This window comes from Meles meles, chromosome 21 (assembly GCF_922984935.1).
Source record: "Meles meles chromosome 21, mMelMel3.1 paternal haplotype, whole genome shotgun sequence".
In the NCBI taxonomy this organism is placed as follows: Eukaryota; Metazoa; Chordata; class Mammalia; order Carnivora; family Mustelidae; genus Meles; species Meles meles.
Window position 1 is genome coordinate 32510348 of NC_060086.1, and position 20326 is coordinate 32530673.

At 44.4% G+C, this 20326-nt stretch overlaps 1 protein-coding gene across 3 annotated transcripts in view; it reads left to right on the forward strand.

The window, feature by feature from the left end:
* Nucleotides 1-301: 301 nt before the first annotated feature.
* Nucleotides 302-20326, forward strand: part of PARN (poly(A)-specific ribonuclease) — a 155231-nt gene continuing 135206 nt past the window's right edge. For 2 of the 3 annotated variants that reach the window (XM_045993835.1, XM_045993834.1), the window contains exons 1-11: nucleotides 302-432; nucleotides 899-976; nucleotides 2292-2371; nucleotides 2845-2912; nucleotides 2999-3080; nucleotides 9634-9694; nucleotides 13641-13806; nucleotides 15298-15363; nucleotides 16456-16494; nucleotides 18065-18107; nucleotides 19134-19214. In XM_045993835.1, the coding sequence (XP_045849791.1) occupies nucleotides 414-432; nucleotides 899-976; nucleotides 2292-2371; nucleotides 2845-2912; nucleotides 2999-3080; nucleotides 9634-9694; nucleotides 13641-13806; nucleotides 15298-15363; nucleotides 16456-16494; nucleotides 18065-18107; nucleotides 19134-19214 (783 nt within the window). In that variant the 5' untranslated portion in view covers nucleotides 302-413. Of the gene's footprint in view, nucleotides 433-839; nucleotides 977-2291; nucleotides 2372-2844; nucleotides 2913-2998; nucleotides 3081-9633; nucleotides 9695-13640; nucleotides 13807-15297; nucleotides 15364-16455; nucleotides 16495-18064; nucleotides 18108-19133; nucleotides 19215-20326 lie in introns of all 3 variants that reach the window. The other variant, XM_045993836.1, reaches the window with a different exon arrangement.

Here is a 20326-nt window from a genome sequence, read left to right on the forward strand (position 1 = left end):
TTTCTCTTCTGTTCATCCCCTTATCCCCATCCGTTTCAGAGTGTCTGGCACATAATGTTGCCAGGGAATATTTGTGCACCAACTGGGTGTCAAGACACGAACATTTCTTCGGAAGTTACGGTCCCCACGTGTGGCGCAGCCAGCTAGACCGCGTCCTGGGGATTCCCACCACCACGCCCCGCCTCTGTCCCTGGAAAGAGTGAAAGGAGTCCAGCCTGGCTCCGCCCCCGCGCTGACGCAGGCTCACGTGACGCGCGCCGGCGCGCGCTGTTTCCGGAAGTCGCCGCCGTGGTCTTCGCCGCCGTGGTCTTCCCCGCCGCTACCTCCGCTGCTGTTGCGGTCCCCGCGGAACTTTGCGAGTAGAACGGCTGAGGCGGGCCCGGGCGGGGCCGGGGTTCAGGCCACTCTGCAGAATGGAGATAATCAGGAGCAGTGCGTGTCCTCCGTGCACCTTCCCGAGTCCCCACGTCTCCCCTCGCCCGGCTTGCTAGGCCCAGACCAGGGCCGGTTTGCTTGGCGGGGCCTGGATTGAGGCAGCCCCTCAGGGGTTGCTTCCCCTTAAGTCTGTGAGCTTTGGGGAGCCCTGTCCCTCTCTGTCCCGTGCAGCCCGAGGGGTCTTTTCCTCCTGCCCGGGCATCCCCCAAGGCCGTGTGCCTCTGTGGCCTGTGTGCTTCTGTGGCTCGAGCACCCCCCGGGGCTTGTCCTGTGCCCTTGACCCCCTCCAACCTTGCACCGGTCTGGGACTTGATACTCTCCCGTCTTGTTTATCCCTCTAGGACCTGTCCTCCTCCAGCCCGAGGTCTCAGGATCTCCCCAACCCTTCTTTCCTTTCCCGTTAGGACCTCTTGGGCAGAAAGCCAGGCCACCGTTTCTGAGCTGCTTCTCGGTTTCTTCACAGATTTTAAGAGTAATCTTCACAAAGTGTACCAGGCCATAGAGGAGGCCGACTTCTTCGCCATCGATGGGGAGTTTTCAGGTATCCCTCGCTTGCAAGCTGGGGGCTAGCAGGGTATAGCCAAGGCTTCTGACTCCCTGCCCTCCCGCCTGCTGGCCGCTCCTCCCTGTTTGTGGCCTTGGGCGATGTAAGAGTCTACGTTTCCTCTTACACGTTTCAACGGCGTGGAAGAGGTGCAGTGGGTTTGTGATCGTTCCAACTCTGAAAGGTTACAGATTGAGATCACGGTTTTGGTGCTGCTTGAAACCGACATGCACGTGGTAGGGTTAAGGTCAGACTTTTTTTGTGTTTGGTAAAATATGCATAACATAAAATTTGCTATCTTAACCCTCTTGAAGGGGTTTTTGTAGTTCAGTGGCATTAAGCACATTCACATCGTCTTCCATCCATCTCCAGTACTTTTTCATTTTCCTGGAACTGAAGCTCTGTACCAGCAGTAACTCTGCATTTTTCCATTCCCGCTGCCTCTGGAAGCTATTATTTCTGTCTCTATGAGTTTGACTGTGCTAGGCACTTCATATAAGTGGAATCATAGACTGTTTTTCCCTTGTGATTGACTTTAGGGTCAGGCTTTTGCAGGTAAATGAAGGCATTTCTTTATGCATTAGGGGAAGTGTTCATTACCTACCTCAGCATGGGTCTGTATGTGTGTGTAAAACTTTATCAACACTTAGGATTGCAAAGTTGTTGTTTTTTTTTTCTCCTTTGGATAGAAAACTAATTTCTGAGTTGTTGAAGTCAATATGAACAATTGGTGTAGGTAGCTTCTTTTGCTATCTGATTTTATGTGTTTTAAAAAACTTGAGCCCTTTTCGAAGGAATCCTATGCTTGGGTTGATATGCTAGTTACCTTTAAGCACGAGGTTTCTAGTTGGAGTCAGTTACTTGGGAAGCTCAGTTTTCAGCAGAAGTAATTTTGGTCTTTGACCTTGAAGATTCTTTGTTATGTAAATATTCCAAACTATTGATCAAGATTGGTGCTCTAATAATAATATACTTCAGGATTCCTAGATCATCTGATTATGCATTCATCCTTTCGAAGGCAGCAAAACTTATTTAATGATAGAGATTGCTTTCTTAAATCATTATTATGGTTTGAAGCCTGTTCTAGACACTAACACTGCCTATTATCAAATTAAAGCATTCATATCTCTAAATTCATTATTACAGTGTGTTTAGCTTGGTGGCCAGTGAAATCAATTCTCATTTTGAAAAAGTGAAGTAGGGAGCACTTCCGATTAATCTTAATTCATAAGAATATGAAAATAGGCAGCATTGAATAGTTGACTGATGTTTTTACATGAGTGTTAAAAAAATGTTCATTTTTAAAAATTAGGAATCAGTGATGGACCTTCGGTAACTGCATTGACAAATGGTTTTGACACTCCAGAAGAAAGGTATCAGAAGCTTAAAAAGGTAAGTGGATGTGCTCCAACATCCACCCCCCGCCCCACACTGGTCTTCCTTACGTTGAATTATAAAGAAATTAAACGTGCACGTTAACTTCTCTGCCCCTGCTGTGAAATGATATTTTAGTGATGTTAAAAATAACAGCAAAAATAATTGTTTGCTGGAAAACATTTTGGGGAAGGTTTAGTATTTTCAGTGTTAATTTGATTTGTAGGGAATACAGTGTGGTTATTTTAATCATTTGGAAATACGCCTAATATGATGCTCTGGTTGGTGGATAGGTGCTTAATTGGGAAAAGTATTAAGAAATGTAAGTAAATTAATAATACTTCTGATACGTAATTTGTAATCTTTTGTAATTGGAAGTATTCCGCTAAAAGTCAGATTGAGTAGTTAGAAAGCCCGTCTGACTGAGAGTACTTTTGCTCACGTTGCATTTACAACACTGATTTGACAGGTGTTTTGTTTCCCTTTTCCAGCATTCCATGGACTTTTTGCTGTTTCAGTTTGGCCTTTGCACGTTTAAGTATGACCACACAGATTCAAAGTAGGTTGTTTTAATAAGCGGCGGATTTTTCTTTTTCCTGGTGTAATGTAGTCCACTAAGTCTCCTTTTTGTCTTCTTTCCCGCAGGTATATAACAAAGTCATTCAACTTCTACGTGTTCCCAAAACCCTTCAATAGATCCTCGCCAGATGTCAAGTTTGTTTGTCAGGTTGGTAGCATAATTGATTTTCTTCTGTTACGAAGTGCTGATGGGGCAGTGTGGAAATGTGGAATCAGGATTCTTTTTTTTTTTTTTTTTTTTTTTTAAGTTTATTTGACAGACAAAAATCGTAAGTAGGCAGAGAGAGAGGGGGAGGCAGGCTCCCTGCCGAGCAGAGAGCCCGATGCGGGGCTTGATCCCAGGACCCCGGGATCATGACCCGAGCGGAAGGCAGAGGCTTTAACCCACTGAGCCACCCAGGCGCCCCCAGAATTCTTTTTAAAATTTGGTTCTGCCTTAGACTTTGGGTTTTTAGCAAACCATTTCACCTCTCTGACTTTCAGTTTTAGGGTGGGAAATTAATGACACTGCTCTTTTCTTCTTTCTTTTAGAATCAGGGGTAAGAGCAAGAGACAGGCAGACAGAAACCAGAACCCAAGGTTTATTATTAAGCAAAGCTGATTTTGGGAACATGGTTTTGTAATGTGTTTCTGTTTGGGATTTTAGAATATCTTACCCTTATTTGAACCTATAGATCAGGTCCTTCAGGCTTCTTCCCATCCTATTCTCGTTGTACTCATCTCCAAGAGTAGAGCTCTCTTTTCTAGAGGAACAGAGTATGTGTGCATCCTGTTCAAAAAGAGAGAACCTAGAAGGGGCTAAAGTCATATGCTCCTTTCCATTTCCCTCATTCCCCAGTGAAGAAAGAGAGCCCATAGTTTCCTCCTGAGGAGGAGAGGGCATGCTTAATGAATCAAGGTCAGGATTCAGGGAGGTTGGCCTTTAGAGTTGTAGTTCATTGGGTAGACCTCAGTAAGTATCAGTTTCCTCTTTCTGTTCTCTTAGTAATCTGTTATAAAGGATAAGGAGGATGTGAGTGAGAGGCGTAGTGTGTACATACACGATTAGAGACAAGGGATGATCTTTTTGCCTTATAATCTTGTGTCTTCCCTTCTCTCTCAGCAAAGTTAGTTTATTTGAGTCTTGCCCTCCTTCCCTCTGCTTGTAAGTAGGAATGCGGTTAAGAAAGTCTGGAGTGTAAGCTTCCGAGTGACTGAGCCATGCTAAATTCTTTCTGTAATAAGGCAAATGAAATTAGGAGAATCTTATGCCTGGGGCTATAGAGGAAAGGTGAAGGTGATTTTGGTTTTGTAACCTGGTTTCTTAAATAAGCAAGCAAGCCTTTATTCTGCATTCAGTTAATAGCCTTTTATTAATTGTCTTAGTCGGGGATACTAATTAAACAGTATTTGTGGATTCTTTTTTGTTTGTTTGTTTATTTGACAGAGCGAGATCACAAGTAGGCAGAGAGGCAGGCAGAGAGAGAGAGGGAAGCAGGCTCCCCACTGAGCAGAGAGCCGGATGCAGGACTCAATCCCAGGACCCTGAGATCATGACCTGAGCTGAAGGCAGAGGCTCAACCCACTGAGCCACCCAGGTGCCCGTATTTGTAGATTCTTACTGATGAAAAAAGTGGGCTCCGTTTGGCAATTTGTGTGGATAAAGTTTTCCAGTAATACCAGGAGAAGACAGAAATGTAAGCGGGTCCCATGACATTAGCTGGGCATCAGTTGGGCAAAAGCAGACATTGGCAATGAGACACCTTAGGAATGATGCTTTGTTCTAAATACCAACATGAGTGCGGATGCTCCAGATGCGCACTGGAAGTGGATCAGAAGAACTCTGGGTCGTACGAAGCTATTCTGTGGCCACAATCGGAATATTTAATGCAATTCTAGTTGCCACCACTCCTTACAAAACACAAACAAAAAAAGATGTGATAGATTTGAACAGGCCAGAGACTTATGGGGGCACCTGGGTAACTTTGTCGGGAAAAGGTCCTACTCTTGACTTCAGCTCAGGTCATGATCTCAGGGTTGTGAGATCGAGCCCCAAGTCAGGATCCACACTCAGCATGGAGTCTCCTTGTCCCTCTCCCTCTGCTTCCCTCCCGTCCCCCTGCTTGCATACACATGTATGCACGTGCGCGCGCTCTCTCTCTTGAAAAAAAATAAAAAAATAAAATCTTAAAAAAATGAAATAAAATGGACAGTGATAAATGTTACAGTTTTTTTAGTCTGGAAAAGCAAAGTCACAGAAAAGGTTTAGACTTAATATGTAAATTTGTGAATTATATGGATAAGGTAAATGCTACTATCTTTGAATTTTTGTTTTGTTCTCCATCCAAGGTGATTTCTGTTTTGTTCAAAATTCTGGCACTGTTGGGACGTCTGGGTGGCTCAGTAGGTTAAGTGTGTGCCTTCTGCTCAGGTCATGATCCCAGGGCCCTGGGATCAAGTCCCACATTGAGCTCCTTGCTCAGCAGGGAGCCTGCTTCTCCCTCTCCCTCTGCCTGCTGCTCCCCCTGCTTGTGCACACGGGCTTTCTCTCTGACAAATAAATAAATAAAATCTTAAAAAAAAAAAAAATTCTAGGACTGCAGCAGACTTCCATCTTGCACGGAAGTTAGCTTCTAAAGTCAAAGAGTGGGGCAAAAATCATGTCTAGGCAAAAATCACCTTGGAAATCTCTTATCATCCTTAAAACAGGTAGGGTTGGGGAGTATAGCAACATGATAGGCTCTTTGAAAAATAAGTGTCTGTACACACAGTAGAGATGCTCACATTCTAGGCAGGATATGGAAGAACAGGCAGACCAAGAACCACATACACTCCCAGGGAATGTACCCATTCAGTGGGATGGGAGGCATTTACATTACTTAAAAAAAATTTTTGAGTACAGTTGATAAATAATATTACATTAGTTTCAGGTGTACAACATAGTGATTCAACATCGGTGTCCTCCTGTGCTCACAAGTGTAGCTACTACCTGTCACCATACAAGACTAGGAAAATATTAATGATTGTGTTCCCTATGCTGTACCTTTGGTTCCTATGACTTCATCATTCCATGACTGGCAGCCTGTACACTTCCACTCCCTTCTCCCCTTCCCTCTTTCCCCTCTAGCGACTACCAGTTTATTCTCTATATCTTGGGCATTTACTCTGTTTTCATCTCATTTTCCTTTTCTTTCTTGGTGAGCATCAAATGTTGAATTCATTGAAGATAATACATAAATGATTGTGAAATATCAAAACATTGCTGCTGTTTGTAGAGTAAATGTGTTTTTTTTTAATACCCTCTTCCCCATGCTACCTCCTTCCCCATTTACTCCTCCCCCCCTTTTTTTTAAAGGTATTTATTTAAGAGAGAGTGTGAGTGAGAGAGAGAGTGGGAGCACAAGCGGGGAGGAGGGGCAGAGGGGGAGGGAGAAGCACACTCCTTGCTGAGCAGAGAGCCTGACATGGGGCTGGATCCCAGGACCCTGATATCATGACCTGAGCTGAAGACAGATGCTTAACCAATTGAGCCACTCAGGCGCCCCTCCTTTTTCCTAACTTTTATGACTTGTATACATACACAGATTTCCTTCACTTATAATGGTGGCATGTCCCAAAAAACCCATTGTAAGTTGAAAACATTGTAAGTCAAGACTGCTTTTAATACCCCTGACTTGCTGGACATCATAGAGTAGCCTACCCTATCTGAAGTATGCTCAGAACACTTAAATTAGCCTGCTCTTGGGCAAAATTATCTACCACGAAGCCTATTTTGTAATGTTAAAAATCTAATGTCATTTATTGAATACCATATTAGAGTGAAATACAGGATAGTTGCTTGGCTGGCGTGCCTAGCTGGCTCTGTCTGGACCAGGCAATTCTTGATCTCGGGGTTGTGAGTTTGAGCCCTGTGATGGGTTAAAAATGACATCTTTAAAAAGAAAAATGGGAATGGTTGTATGGGTACAGAATGGTTGTTTGGGTGGTTGAGTGGGACCTGCCCGGAATTAGGAGAGAATATAGTATGCTATAGATCACGAGCTCAGAAAAGATCCAAAATCCAAAATCGAAGTATAGTTTCTACTGAATGCTTATTGCTTTTGTACCACCGTGAAGTGGAAAAATCCTAAATTGAACCATTGTTAAGTTGGGGACCATCAGTATCCATAGGTCTACACATGTATACCTAACTTTACCTTTTTAAAAAAATATATACAGAATCTTGGTATTCATATTTTATGTAACGTGTATTTTCCACTCAACATGGTTTCTTCATATTTCACAGTATGGATGTATGTACTTTAATTGGAATTTAGAAGTTTTCCAAAGGTTCTTTTTTTTTTTTTTTTGGTGGGGGCGGGGGAGAGAGAGAGCACGAGCGCGTGCAGGGGAAAGGGCAGAGAGAGTGAGAGAGAGAATCCTAAGCAGGCTTTGTGCTTAGCATGGAGCCTGACATGGGGTTCAGTCTCATGACCTTTGATACCATGACCTGAGCTGAAACCAAGAGTCAGGTGCTTAACCGATTGAGCCACTCAGTTGTCCCAAAGGTTCCCTATTTTAAATGGTGTTACAGTCAGTATTCATGTGAGGTGTATCTTGGTGTATATATAGGAATTTTTTTTTTTTTAAGTAAGCTCTGTGTCCAGTGTGGGACTTGAACTCAAGACCCTGAGATCAAGAGTTACATGCTCTCCTGACTGAGCCAGCCAGATTCCAAGTATATGTAGGAATATTTTTATGGGCTTTTAAAAATTTTTTTTAAACATTTTATTTATTTGGCACAGAGAGAGAGGGAGAGAGATCACAAGTAGGCAGGCGAGCTGGGGGCAGGGAGCAGGCTCCCGGCCAAGCAGAGACCCCGATGCGGGGCTCGATCCCAGGACCCTGAGACCATGACCCGAGCTGAAGGCAGAGGCTCAACCCACTGAGCCACCCAGGTGCCCCAATGGGTTTTTTATAGATTTCCTAGAAGGGAAATTGCTGACTCATCGGGCATATGCATTTGGAATTTTGATGGCTGCCTGAAATTGTTCTCCCAAATAGCTGTGCTCCCTTTTTGAATCCTGAAAATGTTACATTTGGGACAAATAGAAGATAATGGCTACTAAGCCCAAATAGATTTTGTAGGTTTGAGGACTTTTTTTTAATTATGGTAGGAAATACATAACAAAATTAACCATTTTAAGTAGATTTTAAAAAGATTTTATTAGAGAATGAGTAGCACGGGGAGGAGCAGGTTCCGCTCTGAGCAGAGAGGCCTTCATCTGGGGCTTCATCCTAGGACCCTGGGATCATGACCCGAGCCGAAGGCAGATGCTTAATGGACTGAGTCCCATGGCTCCCTAAGGATAGTCTTTTTTTTTACATCCTGCCATGTTTTAAAAAGAATTTGTGTTGGCTAATAAAGCTAAAAGGGCATTTATCTTTTAGCACAACTCCTAAAAAATGAGTAAAGGAAAAATGGAAAGAAAAGAAAAATGAAGATGTGCTTGGTACGGTATGATTAGAACACAGAATTTGGGCCAAAGAAGGTCTCCACTTTTGTCTCTGTGTCTCCTAGCAGCTAGGACAGGGGAAACACACACACACACACACACACCTCTGTGCACAGGTTCAGAACAAAGCAGGGTATCAGAACATGCGTCTTTCATTACCATAAAGAAATCACCGATGTAGAAAAGCCTTGTCTTTGGCTGCATGTCTCAAGGGAATACCATAACCATTGTCATGGGACTGGTACAACGTCCCTCATCTGGGCTGATGGTATCCTGTCAAAGTACAGTTCAGGAAAGGTACGTCCATGAGAAACCAGATCAAAATGACTCTGGTGTGTCACCCTCATGTTCTGACTTAAAACAAGAAAAGAGTAGTTAACGGTCATATTTCCCCCTCTTCAGTCACATCGAGTCAAGATCTTTTTGATTTGCCATTTGTGTGTACCATGTGTCGTAGTATTTTTTTTTTAAGATTTTTACTTATTATTGATGCAGAGAGAGAGCACAAGTAGGCAGGGAGGCGGACAGAGAAGGGGGGAGGAAACAGGCTCCCCATTGAGCAGAGAGCCCAATGTGGGACTCGATCCCAGGACCCTGAGATCATGACCTGAGCCGAAGGCAGCGGCTTAACCCACTGAGCCACCCAGGCGCCCCTATGGTAGTATTTTCTTAATGTTCATTTCAACGTCTATATTTCGGCTCACTCTGGGTTTGAGATATATTTGTGTAACTAGTCTTGTTCCTGGGAACTTTTCTCTATTTTTGATCTTGGATGTAAAGACCAGCCAGTGAAGATTTTAGGTTTTCACAATCACCCTTGGGGTGGATGTTGATGTGTTACAACTTGCCCATGTGAGCTACTTTAAACTTGAACTGGTGGTGAGAGGCTGTCAGGACATTTCATTTCTTTTTATAGTTTCCTCCTCAGTGCGCTGATCGGGAGTTTTCTGCCTTTATGGGAGAAGATGTGTTTACCCATTAGAATTTTCTTAAATATCGTGAAACGAAGCGTATTTGTTTTATAAGCTCTACAGGAGAAGAGCTTAGATAGTTTAAATGAATGGGTCATTTGGCAGCCTTGGAGTAGCAATCCTAATTTTCTGACCTTTGGCATGCCACTTCCTTGGCTGTCTGCCTCGTTTCCGTGTGTGAGTTACCTCACTGCTTCTGTTCACGTTATCTGCCGCCAACATCACCAAAATGTGTGTTCTCTTCCTCTTGTTTCAGAGTTCAAGCATTGACTTTCTGGCAAGCCAAGGATTTGATTTTAATAAAGTTTTCCGCAATGGTAAGATTATTTATGGCTTATCCCGAGAGCTTGTAAATTTGGGTCTGGATGAGAATGATCTTTTTGGGTCTGCCCTCTGAGACAGAATCTCAGAGTCCTGGTATACCATGTGCAGCCTTAGAATTTTTAAAAAACTCTTTTATTGTGCCTTTTAAAATGTGTAGCCTTGTCTACCGTGAGCTGAACGAGAAGAGTAGAGGCCACTGCATTTCGCTCTAACGAGGCCTCATGAACTCCTGATCTTACTGAACGGACTTTTTTCTCCCACTGGTGCGACTTCGTGGCCCTAACAGGCCACGTGTGGGGAGCACTGCCCTGTTCTCTTCCAGTGAGACAGGCGGCAGAGTACTTTAAAAAGTAGCTGTATGCTCGCAGTGCCCTCATGAAAAGCTCCCTTTCTCAGGCGACGCTTGCTTCATAATTGGAGGTGGTTTCTCACGGGAGAAAGAAAGTCTGCGTAGACAGCATGGTCACGTGTGACAGGTGGGCGGACACCCCGAGGAAAGGGACTGCATCTCCTTCATTTCAAATCCCCGGTGCAGAGTGCGAGCCCTAGGCTGGGTCAGGGAAATGACCCTAATATTCATGAGGCAATATCCGGTGTTAAAGTCCCCGCCAGAGTGCTTTTCCTTCCTTTATTTCCTGAAAAATGTTTCAGAAAGCCTCCGGTTTTCCCCGCTGTTTTAAGCACCTGCTGCCCTAAGGTCAGTAACTACTTTTAATTATTCTCACAAATTGTATTCTTTCCCGCCGTGAAGGCAATCATTGAGTGAGTTCAGAAGGGAGATTTTTCTCAACAAAAGTGTTAGAATATAGACTGAAAACATTCTCTTCCTCTCAGCAAGATTGTCTTTCAAGCCCTTTAGAACCCATGCCGTGGTGTTTTTTAATTGTCTCAGGGGTACGGCGTCTTAGTTTTTAATGGATGATTGTGATTTTTGGAAATACCGGAAAAAAAGAATTTTGGAGCCCAAACTGCTTAACACTGGGAGTGAACCAGCTGGGTACCGCAATTAGGGTGTTTTAAAAATTTTTTTCCTTTTGGCTCATACTTGACTCTGAAAGCTATTGTAAAATACAAGTTCAAAGGGGCACCTGAGGGGCTCAGTCATTTAAGCATCCGACTCTCCATCTCAGCTCAGGGCTTGATCTTAGGGTCAGGAGTTCAAGCCCCACGTTGGGCCCCATGCTGGGTGTGGAGCCTACTTAAAAAAATAAATAGGATACATGTTGCAAATGTCCTTAGAGTGCTGTATTGGACTAAGTGTAGAAATCTTTTGAAGGAACTAGTTTAACCAGCCTCTAAGCATGTTTAGTTTCCAGCCTGGTGGTTTTATTTCCATGAAAGGAGAGAAACAGCCAAACTGGAGTGTGCCTCATTCCCCGTGTTTTGTAGCCAGACCTTGGAATATTTTCGTCACAGCCGAGTCAGGACTCCCAGGACATTCATCATGACCAGACTCTCATCCCCATGCTGTTGCTGGGACTTTCCCAATCTGATCTAGACCCTCGCTTCTCTTCCTTGTCTGTTCTTCCCACTTGAACCCTTTTCTGACAGTCTTCTTGGAAATGCTTTCACTTCCTGGCCTGGAATGGAACTGAGTGGTTCCTCTTTTGTGCCCCTGCAGCCCTCTGGAACACGGGTGGCCTTACCTTTGTCCTGTTGTCTGTCCAGGCAGGTGTCCATTGGTCTCCTTGTTCCCTCATGCTACTTGCAAGCTGCTTGGGTTCCCTCTTCCCAGGCGCCCCTGTCGGCAGGGATGCTCCATGCACCACCACTTCTGTCGCTCCTCTTTCTGCCCATTTCATGGGTGTGGAATTCATGACAGCCTGGGCTTTGGTGTACTGTCTTCTGTCCGCTCCTGCCTCCCTCCTCTTTGGGGGTGACATCAGCATCCACAGGGATGACCAGCAAACGCTCTGTCTTGTCTGCTTCTTGACTAGGCGCACAGCAGTCTTGGCTCCTATGTCCCCTCAGCCATCTCTGTCCTCTACCCATCATGGGTCTTATCACTGCTGCCTGTGCCCACCTCCTGCATTTCTTACACTTGACAGTACTACCTCTTGTCCTTCTTGCTCACTTCGTCTCGTTACACGTGATGTTAACTTGTTTTTTCCATTGTGAAAAAACACACATCACTTACCATCTTAACCATTTTTAAGTATTCTGTTCAGTGATGCCAAGGACGTTTGTGTCTTGCAGCTGTTGGCGTTAACATTGTTGACGCCTTTGTTACCTTTTGATCAAGGGGACGAAGGAGACGCATTCTTTCTCCTCTTTCTGCCCATTTCATGGGTATGGCATTGATCACCTTTGTTACCAATTAATTTCATCAACTCCTGATGATTCTTCCATGGAACGATGAGTATTGCTGACAGTCGTGATTTTCCAGTTCCATCGTTGGGAAAGTTCATTAGTGTCCCATGACTTTTAATGGCTCCCATTATCGCGATGATCCCTAAATGGGGATCTCAGTACCTTTCTCCTGAATGTTAAGTTTCTATCTACCACGCTTAATTTATGTATGCCCTTAGCTGATTTACATATCCAGGAGATAATTTTGGATTTTCACTCCTTGGGCCCAAAACTGTCCTTTACCCAGTGTTCCCCACCTCCGTAAGTGGACTTGCCATCTAATGCTGCTTACACCTAATAGTCCGGGGTCGTTTTTGATCTCTCTCTTCCCTTTATCCCTCCCTTCCAGTAATATCCGCAGGTTCTCTCCCTCCTCTCACTCTAGTCATTCTCTTCGTCTCTGTAGTCTAAGCTGGGTCACAAAGCATGACCCACTGCCTGCTTTGTAAATAAGGTCGTCTTTTAAATATATGTGCTGCCGAAGCGAGCACAAGGTCGTCTTTTAAATAAAGCCACGTCTTCTTTTACCCCGTGTGTATGGCTGTTTTCGTGTTGGAAGAGCAGAGTTGATTGATTGTAGCGGTGCTCCCCGTGTGGCCCACAAGCCTGAAACATTTACTCTGAGTTCCCCCATTACGAGAAAGTTTACTGACCTCCGATGGAAGCAGTCATCTCTTGCCTGGACAGTTGCTTTCAACTGACTTCCCTACTTCAACCCTCAGAGGAGTCTAAATGATCTCTTACAAATGAGAAGCAGATAATGTAATTATCTTGCCGAAAACCTTCTAATGGCACTCCATTGCTCTTAAAATAAAACAAATTCTTTTTTTCTTTTAAAAGATTTTGTTAACTTATTTTTGCAAGACTGTAAAAGCAGGGGCGGGGCAGAGGGAGAAGCAGACTCCCCACTGAGCAGGGAGCTCCATGAAGGACATGATCCCAGGACCCAGGGATCCTGACCTGAGCCGAAGGCAGACGCTTAATGGACTGAGCCACCCAGGTGCCCAGGATAGAATTAATTCTTATCCTGGCTTGTAAAGGCCTGGGCAGTCTTGTGCTGTCCTCTCCATGCTGACATTGTGCTGTTCTCCTGCTCACCCTGTTCTGGGCACGCCAGCTTGCTTGCTGTTTCGGGAGCAGCCTGCACCCTTCCGTCCTCTGCGAGTTTATACTTGTTCCCTTGCCTGAAATACTCCTCCCCTGGCTCTTTGCCCTCCTGAGGCATTCTTATATCCTTGGGGTCTTCCCTCGCAGTAACCTTGTCTGATCATCTTGTCGAAGGTCTTTCCCTTCACCGCAGGGCAGAATGTGTCTCCTTTGTCCCCTTGAGACCCCTCGTGCCTGAGACAGAGCCTGGCCGGGTAGAAGTACCAAATAAGTGTTTGCTGGCAGAATAATGAATGACGGAGCAAATGAACAGACAGACATATTTCAAAGTCATTTGCTTTTTCTCTTGATTTCTTGGGATATAGTTACATATGTCCAGTCTTTCCTGAGTGTTTTAGATTCATTGGTTTGTTCAAGAATTTTTGTTAAAATCTTTATGTTTAGTTACCTCTGCTAATGCATTCTTTTTAAAATTACACTTAGGAATTCCGTATTTAAATCAGGAAGAAGAAAGACAGTTAAGAGAGCAGTATGATGAAAAACGTCTGCAGTCCAATGGCGCAGGAGCGCTGTCTTACGTATCTCCAAACGCTTCCAAATGTCCTGTGACAATTCCTGAGGACCAGAAGAAGTTCATTGACCAAGTGGTGTAAGTTCCAGAACAGAAACCAAATGTGCATTATGTAAATGTATGCTGGTGCTGAACTGACAGCTGTGGTTTTTTTTTTTATATAATTTTATTTATTTATTTGAGAGAGATCACAAGTAGGCAGAGAGGCAGGCAGAGAGAGGGGAGGAAGCAGGCTCCCTGCGGAGCAGAGAGCCCGATGCGGGGCTCGATCCCAGGACCCACTGAGCCACCCAGGCGCCCTTGTTTTGTTTTGTTTTTTTGAATGAAGTTTCTGACTAGCACACCGGCCCCTGGAGGAGCATCTGGTTTTCTTGAGTTTTCGGTATAACTGCTTTACTAGAAAAGTAAAAATTAATATAGTGACTTCATTTTCCTCGAGTGTAGTTGACACACAATTTACATAAGTTTCAGGTGTACAACAGTGACTTGACAGGTTTATACGCTGCGCTGTGTTTGCACATGTAGCTCCCATCTGTCCCGTTACTTAACTGTTACAGGGCCATTGGTGGTATTCCTAACGTTCTGCTTTTTATTCACGTGACTTATTTCATTTTTTTGTTTTTTTTTTAATTTAAATTTGATTAACATATAGTGTATTATTGGTTTCAGAAGTAGAGCTCAGTGATTCATCAGTCTTATATGACACCCAGTGCTCATTACATCATGTGCCCTCCTTACTGTCCATCACCCACTTACCCCATCCTCCCCTGCCCCCTTCCCTTGTGACTTACTTATTTCCTAACTGGAGGCCTGTATCTCCCTCTCCCTTTCACCCATTTTGCCCAACTCCCTACTCCCCCTCCCTTAGAAAGGTAAAAAATTTAGCCACTTGTTTTGATGAATCCTTGAGAAGTTTCCCTAACTCATGAATAACAACAACAAAAAGACTGTGTCCAAATGAAGTATTTTTTTAAAAAGATCTATTTAGTTTTAAAGAGAGAAAGAGGGGCGCCTGAGTGGCTCAGTGGGTTAAGCCTCTGCCTTCAGCTCAGGTCATGATCTCAGGGTCCTGGGATCGAGCCCCACATTGGGCTCTCTGCTCAGCGGGGAGCCTGCTTCTCCCTCTCTCTCAGCCTGCCTATTTGTGATCTCTCTCTGTCAAATAAATAAATAAAATCTTTAAAAAAAAATAAAGAGAGAAAGAGGGGGAGAGAGGGAGAGAGACAGCACGTGCAGGAGGGGCAGAGGGGGAGGGAGAGAGAATGACAAGCAGACTCCGAGCAGACACACCGCAGGGCTCAATCTCACAACCCTGAGAACATGACCTGTGACCAAGAGTTGGGTGCTTAACCAACTACGCCGCCCCAGGCGATCCCCAAATAAAGTATTTTTATGGTGAACCATGTATAGCTTGTTCAGTGTAGTTCAAAACTTACAACCTGATGGGGTCAAGTTACCCGGACCTATGTCCTTACAGTGAGATTACTCCTGAGTATGGTTATATTCTGTTGGTCTATGTCTTTATTCCTTAAAGATACTGATGGTGATGTTTTCATTCAAATTCCGCAGAGAGAAAATAGAAGATTTACTACAAAGTGAAGAAAACAAGAACTTGGATTTAGAGCCATGTACTGGGTTAGTTGCCCTGAATGTTTTCATGCGTTCTTTTTTTGGAGACGTGGATGATTTCTGGCATGTGCTCCGTTTTGGTCTTTGAAACGCACATTCATAGTCTTGTTATTACTTGTATGTTCCCAGGATGTAAGCACTAACTTTAGCATTAACATAGTGGGGACAATAGTGTATTGAGACACTGAATGAACAGCTTGTCCTATCTGGGAGGGTTAAGAAAACCCTTGTGCCTCTTTGGCTTTAAGTCAAGCCCCAGAGTGGTATAATTACTTTAGCCTTGAAGAATGGTTAATACCTGACAGCTTAAAGGGAAGCATTCACTGTCAGCCTGCTTCTGTCCTTCTGATTTCTCTCTGCAGCAAAGAGCAATTAGTGTTCAAAAGAGGCAGTGACTCAAACACCTTACTTCCCTTTTACTTTGTGACTAGCTTTACAAAAGTGTTTTGGTTTTTCTAATTTTAAATTTAAATTTTATTTTTTATTATATAATAACAATAATATAATATTAACATTATATGTTAATGTATAATATATAATAATTAATATATTATAAAATATTATAAATATTAATTTTAATTTTAAATTTTTATTTATTTTATTTGACAGAGTGAGATCAGAAGTAGGCAGAGAGGCAGACAGAGGTGGGTGGGAAGCAGGCTCCCTGCTCAGCAGAGAGCCCAATGTGGGCTTGATCCCAGGACCCTGAGACCGTAACCTGAGCCGAAGGCAGAGGCTCAACCCACTGAGCCACCCAGGTGCCCCCACAAAAGTGTTTTAATGCATGTGTCTCTCTTAAAGTCACTGGACAGCCGCGAGAAGTGATACTGTGGTTCGATGAGATCTTTTACCTCTTGGGTAAATGGTATGATGATGATGATAATAATAATAATAATAATAATAATAAAGATTCTGATGAACACAGTTGACAAGGGATCCTGCCACCTCAGATGGGCCACCTGTATTTTGTTGGCATATCACCTGTCACTTCTCATGGACTCACGTTGAAAAATTAAATGTCTTTCCCATCCAGTGCTTGATCAGCTAGGATTTTCTTTTAACGAGCCCAAATCAGGACCTTCTCTTTTCTTCTTATAGGTTCCAAAGAAAACTGATTTATCAGACTTTGAGCTGGAAGTAAGTGTTTGTATTATGTGTAAGAGCTCTGTGAGGGGCCCAGTACTGAAAACTGTATACAATCTTATAGCTCTCTTCTCACTTTTAAGATTGTGTCGCTCGTGGTCATCTGACCGTGTCACACTCCTGGGCCCTGCTTTATTGTGCTACTTCCCCCTACTTCTTAAGTTCCTTACATAACCACTAATTTCCTTTGCTGTTGCTTCTTAGCATGTGCTTTTAAGGCTTTAAAATTTTCTTTTGTCATTTTGGCCGGAAGTCCCCTAAGTTCTGGATGTATGGTGTTGTGGCCTTTGAAGGTATATGATACAGATGGGATTTTAAGATCTAGAAAACAGCTAGATGAGTGCTCTTTTTTTTTTTTTTTTTAAAGATTTTAATTATTTATTTGGCAGAGATCACAAGTAGGCAGAGAGGCAGGCAGAGAGAGAGAGAGGAGGAAGCAGGCTCCCTGCTGAGCAGAGAGCCGGATGTGGGGCTCAATCCCAGGACCTTGGGATCATGACCCAAGCTGAAGGCAGAGGCTTTAACCCACTGAGCCACCCAGGCGCCCTGATGAGTGCTCTTTCTAAAGAAGGGGTTGGACCACGGGTGGGTTTCAGGAGGTCTCTGGATCCCCTGAATTCACATCCACGATCTTGTGCAGGTGTTTTTCTGGAGGTGTTTCTGGTGGTTTCTCTGTATTTTCTTTTCTTTTCTTTTTTTGGGGGGGGGGATTGCAGAGAGAGAGAGCATGTGTATGTGTGTGCACGTGAGGGGGTGGCACAGAGGGGCAGAGGGTGAGGGAGAGAATCTCAAGCAGACTCCATGCTGAGCACCCGTCGCAGGACTTGATCTCATGACCTTGAGATCATGACCTGAACTGAAATCAAGAGTTGGACACTTCACTGAGCCACTCAAGGACCCTCTCTCTGTATTTTCCCATGGATCTGTAGCCCAAAAATTGAACATGAGTGATGAGCAGTTAGATGTTTGTATTTGATGTTGGGGCCCTTATTCTCCCATTAGAATCTATCAGTGATACGTCCATGAAATTTACTTTGAACAAAACAGGAAAAAGGCCATTGTCCTCTGACTGGGTTCATTTCCTGTCATGTTACCCTTGCAGTGTACTCCGTGTGGGTTCCAGATTCCTCTCCTTGGCTCTTGCAAGCTACGATGCCAAACTACGGCAGAGTTAACTTTTCTCAAACCTTCTCTGTGTATGCCCCATAAAATGGCCTTTACAGTTTCCCTTAGGAAGTAAATGTTCTTATATTCGGAAGCAAGATTTGACTGTGTGGTAATGAGCTGACTGTCATGTGGTGCATGACACCTCAGAAGATGTCTTCATCCTAAAAAATTAACTTGAAATCAGATACACTCCTGCCTTTTAAAAAGCAGACATAGGGAAATCTTGGGAAGCTAGAATATTATGGACTAGGCTTCCGGTAGAGTCTTCATAGTAGTATTTAATTTTATATTTAATAAAGCTTACTGAACTATAGCTATAGATTTGCTTTGAACATACCTAGGGCTTTAGCTGTCATTGTCTCCTCTAGTGATGTCCTGTTGTCTCTCTCTTCTTTAGGTATCCCAAAGGCATCCACGTTGACACTCTAGAAACTGAAAAGGTAACCCCAAGAACTATCGGGCACCAAACCCATGCCGTGATACGTTGAACATGCTGAGTCAGCATTGACTCCTGGCTCTGCTTCCTGTGAGCTGGGTGGCCTTGGGCAAGTCAGTTCACCTCGGGAAGTCTCGTCTTGCTCATTTGTACTCTGGAGGACCCGCCTGACAGTGGCTGTCGATGCCTAGTTCACACCTGTTTGTGGTGATCGAGTGGGTCCACGGACGTGAACATGCTTTGTAAACTTGAACGTATGCAAACGTTAGTATGCCTTCTGATGATGGCAGAAAGCTGTAGGGAAAAAAGGCTCTGCATGGGAAAAAAAGGCTTCCTGTTCGGCGGGCTCGTGAAATTCATAGTATCTGGGGCCCAAGCATAGGCATCGTTCTAGCACATACTCCCGAGGTGTGCTCGAGGACCCCTGATGGGCCATGGGAGGCTGCGGGTGGGTTCCATTAGCAAAACTGCAGAGCTGTAGAATTACGAGGTTGCTCCTGAGTCAGATGTCTGATGAAGTAAGAGATGAAGTAAACTGAAAAGTCTTGCTAGAAGGTAAGTCTCAGACTCGGACTCAGGATATGGTGTGCTTAATTGATACAAAATGGAAAACATGAGAAAGAAGGGACTGGTTTTCTGACCGGAAAGCCAGGACTTTGTTCTTACGTCAGTGAAATATACAGAAATTTAATTTAAAACCACCTGTTCAGAAATTCACGTTCACATGCAGCATAACTTCTTAGTGTCCATCGTGAAACGTATCTTATTCTCACAGTCTGTTGATACTCGGAGGTGACCGCTGTTGGGGCGAGTTAATAAGACATGAGCAAACGTCACGCACGTGCAGAGGCAGAATTTTGGTTTGTAACACATCAACTCACTTTTCAGCGGCGTTTCAGAATACTTTCATCGGGTTAGTCCAGGAAGGCTGTGTGCTGGCAAAACGTGTATCTTCGAGTGGCTGCTGAATCTGAGTTGTTTGAGGTCAGGTTGCCTCTGGAAAGTTGTACGTCTGCTTTTTGTCTTTCAGAAAGAGCGCTACATCGTCATCAGCAAAGTCGATGAAGAAGAGCGTAAGAGGAGGGAGCAGCAGAAACTCGCTAAGGAACAGGTGACTGAGTCACGTTCATGTCCTTTGGGTGAGAAGCGACACCTTGATACTGACTCAGGCCTTAGGACCCCTGTTTGTAGGTCCTCTGTCACACTCAGCGTCATGCATAGTGTCCTACCGTAGCAGAATTGACTTGGCAGAAACACCTAGAACAGAATGAGGAAACTTAAGGTTAAAAATTTAGACACAGCCATCAAAGTGAGTCTGACCGTGAATCAGTCTCGAAGAAACCGTCTTCTCGGTCATCATTCGGATTGTGTGTCCCTGAACCGCATACCTGTTAGCTAATGCTGCTGTGTGTAGCTCTGGGCACAGAAGCTGGATTCCCTAAAACAAACCGTGAAACCAGTGATGCGACGGATTAGGATGACGTGCTATTTGCATTGTTGGAGCATCGTCACCCTGGTCCAGAGCGCGGATCCCAGGGAGGAGGACCGGAGGCAGGGAGACCAGTTACCCTGCGGACTGACCTCGCTGTGAGATGTTGGGGAGCTAGGATAGGATGGTGCAGACCAATGTAGGTGGACTCTGGAGAGGTTTAGAAGGTAGAATCAGTGGAATTTGGGATTGGGTATGGCTGGTGAAAGTAGAAGGGAGAAAAGAAAGATACTCGAGCCAGAAATCTGAGCCGCTGGAGAGACTGGTGTCAGACCCGGGTGGGCCAGAGTGATCCTGGTAGGGGGACACAGGCAGAGGAGGCCAAGAGCTCCCACATGCATAAGGCAGGGCCACATCTGACTGAATGAGTCAGGAAGGATGCAGAAAGCCACTGCTGGATTTAGACAACATATTACTTACACAGAGAAGGAAAAGCAGTCTGTGGCCATCCCACCCTAACCGCGCCTGATGCCCTTTGATCTCGGAAGCTAAGCGGGGTTAGGCCTGGTTAGTACTTGGGCAGGAGAAGGAAGAGCAGCCAGAGGTGCCAGCTATCTTGGTCCCACTCAACAAAATGACAGCATGGAGACCAGAGGGGCCAGGGGACCATAGTGTGCATTGAGGTTACCCCATTACCAAAGAGCGCATTCTAGAGGGCAGCTGAGTCCTATTCTGTGCCATAGCTCTCTTCTGCAAAGGATGGGGGCAGAAAACCCCAGGTCTCATCAGAACCT